The following is a 13,537-nucleotide window of genomic DNA, read 5'->3' on the forward strand; positions in this document are numbered from 1 at the left end:
GATTAATCTGGTAACTGGATGAAACTAACGTGCACAGTTGGCATAGACTAGGAACAGGCTGGCTGCCTGTTAGTCCTACTAGCAAGTGGACCCATTTAAATTAAATGCCATGGCTAATTTCAGTGGGTCTACTCTGAGTGGGATATAGCTAGCTGCAACTCCTTATTCCTTTACTTTTTTAATAAAATGTCACCAAAAGAGTGGCCAGGGCAGAAGGAGACAGGTGACAAAGTAACTGTTTTTGGGGAGGGCATTTCACATCCCTCAAAAGCAATCATTTTGTGCCCTGAACTAAAGCAGAGATATCACCTTGCCGACAAAGGTCCGTATAGTTAAAGCTGTGGTTTTCCCAGTAGTGATGTATGGAAGTGAGAGCTGGACTATAAAGAAGGCTGATAGCCGAAGAATTGATTCTTTTGAATTATGGTGCTGGAGGAGACTCTTGAGAGTCCCATGGACTGCAAGAAGATCAAACCTACGCATTCTTAAGGAAATCAGTCCTGAGTGCTCACTGGAAGGACAGATCCTGAAGCTGAGGCTCCAATACTTTGGCCACCTCATGAGAAGAGAAGACTCCCTGGAAAAGACCCTGATGTTGGGAAAGATGGAGGGCACAAGGAGAAGGGGACGACAGAGGACGAGATGGTTGGACAGTGTTCTCGAAGCTACCAACATGCATTTGACCAAGCTGCGGAAGGCAGTGGAAGACAGAAGTGCCTGGTGTGCTCTGGTCTATGGGGTCACGAAGAGTCATACAAGACTAAACAACTAAACATCAACAACAAAAGTTTCAGTCAGACGAAAGGAGGAGCCTTAACACAGTGGTTTTCAAACTGTGTTGGTTTGGTCCCCTGATTATGAAACCAAAATAAAATTATCTTCCAGCTTTCCAGTAATACAAAGAGACCTGGCTCTGTTGCCCTATCAAGTCTCTTACAGGACCACTGCAGGACCACTGTGAAGCAGGCTGCTACTCAGCATGACTAAAGATATCCAACACAGCCTCTAAAAACGAAGAGGAAAATATTCATTGACTTTACTAAAAGGAAGAGCACAGTGTCAAGACTGTATAAACATTTTCTCTATCTATCCCCCCGTCCAGATCTTGTTTCCTTGCAAAGTTTCCCTTTGAGCGTAAAACTGTGGCAGGCCAATAAAAACAAACATTCCAGCCCAAGGATGACCCTACATCCTCAGCCCGCCCCACTGCTTCTTCCTACTAGAGCACATGTCTTCTTATCTTTGTAAGGAACGTCGATTAACGTGATGTGAGGGCTCTGCTTTATTTTCCAGGCCAGTTTGCGTCACACACATAGGAAGCAAAGTTGCCTCGAATGATTTGCTGCTAGCACAAAACACAGTCAATTTCCATCTAGGAAAGTCTACGGCAGCCTGCACTGCTCTCAACGAACAGTTGAGTGTGGGGCAAGCCAATGTTTTTTGAATATTGTATTCTGTCCAAGTCTATACAAAGTAAAAGCAAAAACAAGGCTGTAATAAAGGGCCGCAACACACCAAGAGGCCATGTGAACCGGTCCCAAGACTCCAGCGTTTGAGAGCAAGCACAGAAAAACAACCACATCCCAGCTCTCACACTGAACTTATACTGTCCCACTGAACTAAAACAGAACATAAATTGCTCTGCCACCAGCCCAGCAGCAGCTATCAACTTGGCCTCTGTACAACAGTCATATTGTTGTGAGCCACCCTGAGAATATTTGTGTTGAAGGAAGGCATGCAGATAAATAAAACGTTCACAGTGGAAACAGGCCATGGTGCATATGACATCAATTAAAGCCATGTACATAATGCAAACTAATGCATTGTTTAAAGTGAAAGGGACCTTAAAGGTAAAGGTAAAGGGTCCCTTTACCTTCCCGCCGGAGCGGTACCTATTTATCTACTTGCACTTTGATGTGCTTTCGAACTGCTAGGTTGGCAAGAGCAGGGACCGAGCAACAGGAGCTCACCCCGTCACGGGGATTCGAACCGCCGACCTTCTGATCAGCAAGCCCTAGGCTCTATGGTTTAACCCACAGTGCCACCCACGTTCCGAAAGGGACCTTACACTGGCCCATATCCTAAGTCCTCACCCGCTCTGTGACTTCTAGGTCATATTCCTGCCACCATGTGGATGTGCTGAGAGCTGCTCCCAACCTTCTACAGATGCAACAAGAGAGAAAGTGGATAGCAACTTTCCTCTCCATTTCTCCCCAGCCCTGGGTCTTGGGCAAAGTAGCGGCTGGTGGGGCTGTACAGGCAGAGTTGTTCATCTGGCTCCCAGTGCCATGTGTCACTGCTGAGGAGGGGCGAAGTAGCAAGGGCTTCAGTGCGAACACAGCGGCAAGAGCAATGGACTGGCTCCACTGCTATGCCTACACCATGTCAAGCTCCACCGCTGTGCCACTCTCCATCATGCAGCAACGTGCATCGTTGGGAAGCCAGGTGGGCAACATGGCTCCACCCACTGCTACTGGGGAGAACATGCATCTTCATAAGGTTGTGCATTTTGTCCCCACGTCAACTCTTGTTTCCCACTTGACCTAGGATGAAACGTCGCATGATGTGCAGTTTTTCTCTCTCTCCAGGTTTATTTTTAAAAATATGCACTTTAAAAACAAGCAAATGCATTTCTCAAGTGCTAGAGAGGTGACAGGGTGCGGGTAAGGGCTTTTCTCCTGCTCATAGAAGCATGTGAGCGGCTTCAAACAGGGCTTTTGAGAAGCGCTTCAAGGCAGCTTCAGTGGCCCCATTTCAGCTGAAACAGGATTGTGGGGGGCACATTAAAGTGCTTCTCAAAAGGGCTGTTTGAAGCACCCACCCCTTCTTTAAATGACGGGGGAGAGGGATGCTTCAATAAATGTTTGAGACGCACTTTAAGACAGCTCCTGCTCATCCTGTTTCAGCTGAAACAGGATCACAGGAACTGCTATTAAACTGCCTCTGAAAAGTGTTGTTTGCCTTGTCAGTTTTGTCAGCTGATGGGCATGCTTGGAGGAAATGACCTCATGGGCCAAATTGGACCCCCTGGTAGGCCACGTTGGTCTGCAGGCCAAAGGTTCCACATAGAGGAACATGCTAGCAATATATATTGCAAAGGTTCTAATGACTGATTAGGCTACATGGGTTATGGTCCATCCAAAAGCTACTGTGATGGGAGGTATGCTTTAAACTAATATTGTTTCCTATGATTTCTTTTGCAGTGGCACTGCACTTACTGCCCAGAGAAAAGCTAAAATATATATGATAGTTCCAGGGCATGTGCAGCGTTTAGATGAACCAAGCTCCTTGGTGACAGGCATTGTAAGGACTGTTTCGCCTCTTGCTAGTGGAGGATTTGATAAATACATTGAGCATCAGATGTACTGAATACAAGAAATGTGAAGCTTTGATGAAGTATAGGAAGTTGGAATTAGGGCTGGGTTTTATAAAGTAGTTTCTGACTCCCTGCTTCCAAACACTTTCTGTGCTGTATTCCTCATTCAAGCAAGATATAGCTGGACGTATATCAAGCAAGACGTAGCTCAGCTGACTCAACTCACTTTCATTTTCTGATAATTAAAAATGATGGCATGAATCCCGCCCAGATTTCTGTCACAGGTAATATATATCTTTGCATATAACCAAATATTTCTATGAACTCTGCCCACATTCTTACTAAGAACTGAAGTGAAAACAGATTAACATCTGTATAGAATGGGACTGCATGTCAGTGGATGGATTGCAAACAAAGTTAAATGATTGGGGGTGAAGGGGGAAAACATGTTTACTCGTTAAAATGGAAACAATCAGTCATGACTAAAGAGATGAAATATGTAGATGCAACTGTAATAGAACTCAGAGGACATTATGTGGCTGTTCTCATGAACAAAGAGACTACTCTTGAAAGTTGTATTCACATTTTTGTAATTCTCAAAAAAAAAATGTGTGTTGGTGTCTTTGGCATGTCAACAGAAAGAAGAGAATGCATCCTCCATCGTCAAGCTGTTCAGCCCAAATGCACACATTTTTAATGCTGTCACCAAATGCTGTGTCACTGGGGTGAGGGGGGAGGTCTCCTGTCTGGGAATAGGAAACAAAGCACTTGGCTCCAGGTCTGAGCAATAAAATAGGCTACAGACATTTTTAACAAAGGAATTTGGACAGTTGGGACAAAAGGAGGACCCCTGTTCATCTTCCAAGGGCAGCTGCAAATACTGTGTTCACATTCGAGTGAGCAGTAAAAGGAACACATACTTCACACTGGCTGCCAGAGTGCTAAACGTATGATAAACACAATACACATATGTTCGGGTGACACATTCTCACAACTGAGACCACCCCCTTCGTCCTACCCCTTTGAATCTTGTTACACTACTGCTGCAAGTTCCCCCTTGCATTGCAGCTGGCTACACATGCACTGCATTCATTGATTTTTATTTTTATTTATGCTTTTCAAGTTTATACATTTCACTAACTTTACATTCATTTTGACATTTCCAAACTTGACTTCCATCCCCTTCTTTCTGCGGTTCCTTAAATTTTGTTTTTATTATCTTCTGCATATCCAAACTAACTGAATTTGTTCATTTATTCATCTTCAAATATACGTGTACTCTTATAAAACTGCAGGTTGTTACAATACTCCTGCCAATGTTTTTATATAATTTATCTGTAAATATTCAATAAACTGTTTGCATTCTTTTATTAAAAAATAGTTATCTTGATTTCTTATTCTTCCGGTAAGTTTTGCTTAGCAGTGTATTCATTGCTGATCCTTCCTTAGGTTCCTAGAATCCTCTGCCGTTTTTCTGCGCCCTCCTTGTATCAACAGATGCTCTCTTCTTCCTGTATCTTGCTGCTCCTCAGCAGCAGAAGTGAGTGCACCATGGCAGTAGGAGGAATGCAGAGAGGCAATGCCACCAGCATCTTCAGCTGAAGCAACCCAAGGTTGCAAGTTCCCATCCCACGGAGGGAAATATTCCCCCATGGCAAAACATTCCTACCCCCTGGAAAGCTAACATACAGAAAGGCTCCTTGCATACTATTCTCCCCAACATGCTAATTTTCCTCGGCAGTGTTAACACATCACAGTAAACCATAGCTAAGATCTGTTCTTTGCTTAGCGTGATTTGTTCAGAGCAAAATGAACCACAATCCCTGGTTTGGACGCAACACTAAAGCCCCATCAGCACTAAACATTTAGAGCACTATGACACCACTTTAAACAGTCATGGCTTCCTTCAAAGAATTCTTGGAACTGCAATTTGTTACGGATGCTGAAAGTTGTTAGGAGACCTGCAATCCCCAGAGTGGGAACTGCAGCTCTGTGAAGGCACGATAGGGGTCTCCTGGTAATTCTCATGACTGTTTGAAGTGGTATGGTACTGCTTTCAAAGCATAGTGCAGATGGCTTCTAAGCTGGAGGTCATCGCTTTTTGCTCCTGCTGGCGAGAGACTAGGAGCAAAGTGTGATAGATCTCAGTGTTCACTGCAAACTTCATGCTTACCCATGAAGTGGGCTTTTGTGTATGAAGCTTTCTCCGGAGGGTGGGGTAGATTCGAATGTGGGATTCCCACATCTATACTAAGAAGTGGTACCAACCCCAAAGGACTTTAAAAAATCTGTATATCTATCTACAGCAGGCATCCCCAACCTTCGGCCCTCCAGATGTTTTGGACTACAATTCCCATCATCCCTCACCACTGGTCCTGTTAGCTAGGGATCATGGGAGTTGTAGGCCAAAACATCTGGAGGGCTGCAGGTTGGGGGTGCCTGATCTACAGAATGCTGGAAGGTTGGTCCAAGAGGGAAAAAGCAATTATTGCTTAGTTCCACATTCATGTATGCATATTCATGGCAGAAGACAGCTGTTACTAATGAACAGGGATACATGATGTTCCCACACTGCTCTCACCTAGAATCGTTTTCAAATATTTTTGATGTCTGTTTTACAACATTAATTTCAGTTTCCTAGCAGAAGTGACTTATTGGCTGATGTATCTGTCCCACTCTGAGACTGCAAGAGTAGTGTTTGTTCTAAACCTGCATTAAAAAAATTAAATTAACCATATGCTTGTGTTTATATTTTAGGCAATAGCTATGATTTGGAACCCCACTGCTCAAATACCAACATCCTGTGTTATTAATGCAACTGGCCTCTGAGCTTGTAAGTTTGAACTTCAGTGCTTTTGGCTGGTGAACGAAATGAAAATCATGTATGTTTTGGTTTTGCTGACATATCTTGATATAATTCACTTAAAATCAAGAATCTGTACTGCTGTCACTTTGAAAGCACAAGGAGAGAGGGAAAGAAAGCTATTTAAACACATACTATTCGCCAAAACATTTGGAAAAGAGGGTCTGCTGTTTGCACACAAAGTGTAGACTTTCCAAATCCAATATGGTCTTGTTGACGTGGTCCTTGGTGGTCTTGTCACGATGCAGTGAATTACATGCTGTGTTAGTTGGTCCAGTCTTGCTCACAACATGGAACTTTGCCAATAACTTAGGTGGAATAAAACTTAGTATAAAAGGTTTTGCTGGAGTAAAGGTCAGTTCTCATGTTACATCTTCCAGACACAGGAGACATTCCTAAATCTGTATGCATAGTGACCTAGTTAGGCAAAACACAGCCCTGACTCAATGGCCCACTTCACATGTAACATTAAATCCCAGTTAAAAAGTCAGTAGTTTGGGAGAAGTGAAGCAGCGACTTTTGAGCGTCATGCACTTACAGACTGCTTGTTCAAATATATCCATAGTTAAATTTTAGCTACGGTTTAACGTTACATGAACAGCAGGCTAATATATGAAATCCAGGATTACAAAATAGGCTCGGGGTTTTATGGATTTCTTATGGCGCTTAATCTATTCACTGCAAAATCACCCACTGGTTCCAAGCCAAAGGCACCCAGGAGTTCTGGTGTGTACATGGTGGTCCTATTTATCCATGAACACCTTTAGTCATGTTAACTACAGAGGAATTGAGTTGTACCTGTGTGCTACCCATTCACACAGAGCACGTGGACAGATACAGGAGTGTTTCCTGCTTTTACAGATCTGCGACTTGAGAGCTCACCCTCAAAATCCGCAATCTGAGATGCCATTGAGCACAGGCAAACCTCAACAATTTTGACAGGAATTAAATGTAACTGGATGAAGGATCATGGAAAACCCATACTTCCTTTGCTGGACCACAAGCGTTTTAAATCAGTGGCCTTTAGAACGAGGGCCTACTGCTATCCCCAACCTAGAATGTGGGTTTAAAAAAAAAATCATATAGGTCCATCCTTCTCCTTCCTTCAAAAATAATTAACCAGAAAAATAACAAAAAGAAAGTGCGCAGCCCACCCTAGAGCAAGCAATGATATACCAACTGAGCTTTTTAAATTTATTCTTAGCAATTATTTTGAAGATGAGAGAAGCAAAGCACTCTCCTTGTGCCAGATGGCAAAAAACAACTGGCAACTTTCAAATCACTCCACGGCTATAAAATTAACCACGGATGTATTATGAAAGTGGCCAGTTTGTTGAGTAACTGACCAGCTAAGCGCATGCCAGCAAAGCCCAGAAGATTGCTCATTATTTCTCTCTCATGTCAACTAATCTTAAATTTGTGCCCCAGAAAGAGGAATGCCATTCTGCTTTACCAAACAAATGGGCAACTATTCTGTTGACAAATATTTGTATATAGTTGTAAATGGGGGAAAAAACTATTTACATATAAGCATAAGACATATACATACCTGTGCAACCCGTTGTTCCTTTCTTGCCAGAATAACCCATATCACAGTGACAGATAAAGGAGCCTCTTGTATTCTCACAGCTTCCGCTCAGACAGATGTTCGGGTTCAGCTCACATTCATTAACATCTGTAGGGGGGAAGGGGTTATAGTTGTAAAAATCTTAAGAAACTGCTACTCACATTTCACTCTAGATACAAGTATTGTTATAAACTATTACAAAAAGGGAGGAAGTAGCTATGACATTTTTGGCAGGGGAATGATATGGTTTTGGAAACAGATCCATGCAGCGCTGTGAAAAGATTGGAGCCAAAGGATAGTATTCAACTGACTTCCACACATCGCGGTGAGCCATTGAAATGAATGGTCATGACTGACTTAGGCCCATTAACGTCAATGGGTCTACCCTGAGTAAAAGTGAGTTGAAAACAACCCAAAGTCTTAAGCCATTTAGGAAGCTGAGGATAGTCTTGTTTCTAGCTCCTTGAAGGTAAACTCAAAAGAAGTAACCTGGAAGTTTTCTTCCTTAGAGTTGTGATGAGAACAGAAACAAGCCCTGGAAATCTTCAGAGAGATTTATCTACCTCAACCCTCTTGATGGCTGTTCCTATTCATTTGAATATGAGCATTCCCTTCTACTTCTCCCCCCCCCCCATTGGCTCCTAGTTTGTTATTTCCATTTTCATGAGCCCAGAATCTCTAAGAGTGAATATATCTGGCCTATGTTTTCTTATTATATTCTGAATGTTCCTCCACCAATTGTATTAAAAAGTGCAGTCACCCACCAAGGTCTTAATGTTCTCCACTATCTTCTTGTGTGGAACATTTCCCCCTCCTGAGGGTAATTTCAATCCTAAAAGGTCTGGAATCATTCCACTGGAATCCCAACCCTCTTTATAAAGGCTTCACTTCTGAAGATCTGCACTTCAACTGAGGCTTCTTTAGCCTGTTTCACATTAGACACTTTATCAAAATGCTCCAGAAGCTCACAGAAAGGATTTTCACTCTTGATAGGGATAACATGCATGAAACTTATAGCAAGTGTGCTAGCTCTGCCCCTCATCCCAGCCATCATCAGCTTCTGCCAACTCCAAGACAACTGTGTACAGCAGGGCTGCCTCCTATACTCAGAGAAGCTCTCACACATTTTGGAACTCTGGAAAACCAAAGTTCCACACAAATGGAAGAATCCACAAGGATAGGAGACTCTGTCAGGAGCTCATCCTACATGAGTAGGACCCTGGTAGAGACACATGCCCGACTGGCATGTTCCCTCCCTCCTGGTCGATCGTTCGGGAGCTTCAAAAGCTTTATTCTGCCCGAACATCACAGCGACCGATGCCAACAGACATCGGCAACACTTAGGGATCCGCAGAGTCTTCGCATCTTGCGTGACAGACCTCAGCAACTCATCATTTTGGCTAATCTACTTTATTTACATATAAACACACATGGAGCACTGCAACATGGCTCCCTCTCTCTTTAGCATCAGACAGCAAAGAGAAAAAGAACAAAGGACAATAGTTCCACTTCATGGAACACAGTAACACAAATATCCTGTCTCCATCACTTCCCACTTTGTGGAGTCAAAATATACACCGTCATGTGACAGACAAAAATCCCATGACTGCAATCATGGAGCAGGAATTCTAACAGACTCCCCTGCTGCAAACAGTCACCCTGGAAGATGCAGAGGGCCAGAGCAATGTGGAAGTGCATGGGTGGAGAGGGTGCACTCACGAAATTACTCTTTGCTCCTCAAGTGTTTAGTTAAGGCCTGCTCAAAATGTCAGAATGGGGTTTGTGTGCCCTTTTCAGCAGATAATCTTAGAGAAAACAGAATACCATATTTTTCCATGTATGAGATGACCCCATGTATAAGACAACCCCCAATTTGAAACTTAAAAAAAAAATTGGGGGAAATATAGTCTTATCCACAAAAAATACGGTATGTTTTAAACATTTTCCTTTATTTATTTTTAAAACAACTAAACAGAAACATTTCTGTGTTCACCATCTTTGAAAAACAGGAGTCTTTCGAAGGCACTTTTATAAGGTTTCATCTGCAGCCAGCATCTTCCAAATGATGTGAAAATGACATTAAGTGATCTTGATAAGTAGTGGCAAACAATTGACTGCAATCTATCATCTACATTAGTAACACTGATGAAGAGTTACTGCTTGCTTGCAAATTTAAAACAAACCACCATCTCCTTTATTTTCATCACAGGCAGGTTACAAACAGGATTAGGGTAATATATTTTTTACTTGCCTAAACAAGACTTCATGTCATCGGATGTCATGAATCCATCATAGCAAAGACACCTGTATTCTCCAGGTATGTTAGTGCACTGGCCCCCATCACAGATGTTATGATTGTCTTCACACTCATCAATATCTGCAAGAAAAAGTGACAAATTCTTAACCAGTTGACATCCAAATCTATGCTTTCTGTCTTAGTTAAGTGATACTTATTTCTAGAAGCGAAAGTACAGAATTGCCACATTACATCTATTAAAGCTAAGGAAGTCCACATATAGATTTCTTTTGCAGAATAATCTTTTATTATAGTATAATATTTTGCATCTGCTCTCTCTTCTGGAAAAAGCTTTGCAATATTTAGCATTTTAAATTTAACACTTATCCATACCCCTGTTTACTCTCAGTGGCCAGGAAACTGATCTAAGATGCTGGAAATTCCTCTTTTCTTGCAGCTACCAAGCTGTTTAAACTTATTGGGTGATATCCAATGTCAGCCATACTCAGAGTAGATCCACTAAGAATCAAATTGTGTGATTTTAATGGGTCTACTCTGAGTATAACTTATTTTTTTAGGGGGGAAACTCTCCCGTGTTTTATAATTGCAAACTTTTATAAGTTCTCATGATTTTTTTCCTTGACAATAACATCACATACTAGCTTAAGATCCAAAACTTTGCTTGGTTACTCAAAGGAAATATTTGCAAAACAAAGAGCTGAGCTGAGAACCCCCTCTCTTCGGAGAGAAAGGGTGTAACTCACAAGGAGATGAGTCCATTGTGTATGTTAGGAATGATGCAGCTGCAGAAAACTTAACTCATTTTAACTACTGGGTCCAAGAGTTTTCGGACCATTATTCATTTTCTGCGCAGCCAACACAAAACAAACAGATACTGTTCTAACTGTTGTTTTTGTAAGGAGATGCAACCTGGAAGACATCTCTTGCTGGCTACTGCTTTTCTTATTAATCACATGATGCTATCACACTCATCAGCTGTTTGGAACTACATCCTTAGCTGAACTGGCATGAAAAAAAAAAACTTATTTGTAAGCCACATATAATTAATTTATTTCAAGCCTGTACATGGAAAATCTGCCCCACCTATTAGTTCCCCCTTGTACTTCACGGTCTTCAGACACTGCTGACTGCTGGGGGGGGCACCCTTCATCTCTGTACTGATGTATACATAACTGTCAAACTAGGATAAAGGTAAAGGTAAAGGGACCCTTGACCATTAGGTCCAGTAATAGCCAACTCTGGAGTTGCGGCGCTCATCTCGCTTTATTGGCCGAGGGAGCCGGCGTACAGCTTCCGGGTCATGTGGCCAGCATGACTAAGCCGCTTCTGGCAAACCAGAGCAGCGCACGGAAACGCCATTTACCTTCCCGCCGCAGCAGTACCTATTTATCTACTTGCACTTTGACGTGCTTTCGAACTGCTAGGTTGGCAGAAGCAGGGACTGAGCAACGGGAGCTCACCCCATCGTGGGGATTCGAACTGCCGACCTTCTGATCGGCAAGTCCTAGGCTTTGTGGTTTAACCCACGGTGCCACCCGCGTCCCTGTGTCAAACTAGGATACCTCTGAGGAAACGGGATCTATTCCACAAAACCTTAAGCCGCAATCAATGGCTTTCTCAACAGGGGTACAAAGATTGTTGAAGCTTCCTCCCCGGATCAAAAAATAATTAAAAGCTAGCTGTATTATAAATGCCATCATTTATTAGAGGCATTTATAACACAGCTAGCTTTTAATTAGAGGCATTTATAGTCCTTCAAGAGGTGTTGGGCACTGTATATGGTCTTTCTCTTTTTCTTCTCATAGCTACTCAGTGAGGTATGCAAGGAAGCATATCAGGTTTTCTTGGTCTGCGTCTAGCCACTGTTCCAAAGACGGCATGTTCCCTTTTCTCCTTTTCCCTCTGCCTTGCCTCTACCATACTGCCTCTCTTTTATTAAGGGACAGAAACATAATGCACGGAGAACCATGACTCTTTGACAGCCAGAAACCCAATCTTCAATAAGTGCTTGTGCCAGAAGAACTTGTGTTTAAACAAGCATTTCCCCACTGAAGGAAGCGGGCACCTTAAAATTAAAGCACTCTGGTAGAATATCTTTGTGCATCATGGTTTCCTGTTCCTAATACGTGGATGCTGTCACATCTGTGTAAAGAGGCCACTGCAAGAAGTTGGAAAATTGTACTTCAATACTGAATACAGATAACCTTTTAAAATAAGAAAGCTGTGTGTGCAGAGGATTATGGCCAGCCCACATCCTTCCTGCAGAATCTTTGGCCTTCGAAGTAATACGCCTGTGCCCTTATTGCATAATTCCTGTGACTGTAATTTGTTTTAACTGTTTTAGTTCTGAATTTTAAATTGTGGTAACCCACCCTATGGCTAATACAACAACGACAAGTTCCTTGCTGAAACAAAAGGCAGAGCTGTTTAATTTGAAATTGTTGTAAGATTTCACACTCTACTTCCCTAACCTCCAAAGCAGCCTGATGCAGCAATTTATTTATTTTTCATTTGCTTATAAAATACATCCCTTTTTGGGGATGTAACCCATCCATGGCATCCCACGGAATAACAAGAACACAAAATTAAGATCAGCAGAGGGCGCCATCTTGGTACACCTCCCTCAGTTAGTGGGTGTGGCCCAGGAAAGGGCACTCTCTGTGGCAGCCCCATAGTTGTGGAATTCCCTTCCCACAGAGATGTGTCTGGCATCTTCACTATATAGCTTTCAGCAAATTCTGAAGATGCACCTCTTTGCCCAGGCTTTAGACACCTGAGACAGGTGTTATCAGGACTCACCCTATTCTTGTGTCTGTACTATGATTTAACTGTTTTAAATTCTCAATTTTTAATTGTTGCAACATACCTTACGACCTGCTGGTGAAGGGCAAGATAAGAATAATGCAATGATCTGAAATAATCAGCATTTTAACAAGGTCTGCAACATTAACAGTTATTTAAACATCCCATTAAAACAGCTACAGAGACGAATAAGGCTATTAATCCTGCTACATGTGGCTCCCAAATCTGATAGTTAGGCCAGCAATCCATTGCATAAATGTGTGGAAATACCACTGATCTCGATGGAACTTCTAAGTAAACATGCAAAGGATTGGGTTGCAAAAATGGCAATGACAAATACATAAAGTGAGAATAAGGCAACAGATATGGCCAAAGAACCAGAAGCAGCTTGGCAGTGGCTGTCAGTATAAATGTTCACAAATTGACTTTACCAGTGCAAGTTCTGTGGTCTGGCATTAGTGCATATCCTGGTCTGCAGCTACACTCATAGCTGCCTTCCGAATTTGTACAGAACGTGTCGCAGCCACCGTTCATAATGTCGCATTCGTTAATATCTAGAAAGAAAGAAATGACAATGTAAAGCACAAAATATTTTTTATTCCTTTTTTTAAAAAAAATAATAATACTGCCTGTGAGGCTGTGGAAGTTTGAAAGTTCTCAGTGTGCTTTTAAACTGACACTAAACTGATTAGTATTATCTTAGGACACTCCAAAGTTTTCATTCCAATATGT

General features: G+C 42.2%; 1 protein-coding gene across 3 annotated transcripts in view; it reads right to left on the reverse strand.

Moving 5' to 3' along the window:
- Positions 1–13,537, reverse strand: part of FBN1 (fibrillin 1) — a 220,725-nt gene that overhangs the window by 57,844 nt on the left and 149,344 nt on the right. For 2 of the 3 annotated variants that reach the window (XM_081169954.1, XM_081169955.1), the window contains exons 30-32: positions 13,237–13,359; positions 9,998–10,123; positions 7,729–7,854 (exon numbers count right to left, since the gene is read on the reverse strand). In XM_081169954.1, coding sequence (XP_081026080.1) covers positions 7,729–7,854; positions 9,998–10,123; positions 13,237–13,359 — 375 coding nt within the window. Of the gene's footprint in view, positions 1–4,468; positions 6,488–7,728; positions 7,855–9,997; positions 10,124–13,236; positions 13,360–13,537 lie in introns of those variants that run through there. The other variant, XM_081169956.1, reaches the window with a different exon arrangement.

This window comes from Podarcis bocagei (assembly GCF_964188305.1).
Source record: "Podarcis bocagei genome assembly, chromosome: 14".
Lineage (NCBI taxonomy): Eukaryota > Metazoa > Chordata > Lepidosauria > Squamata > Lacertidae > Podarcis > Podarcis bocagei.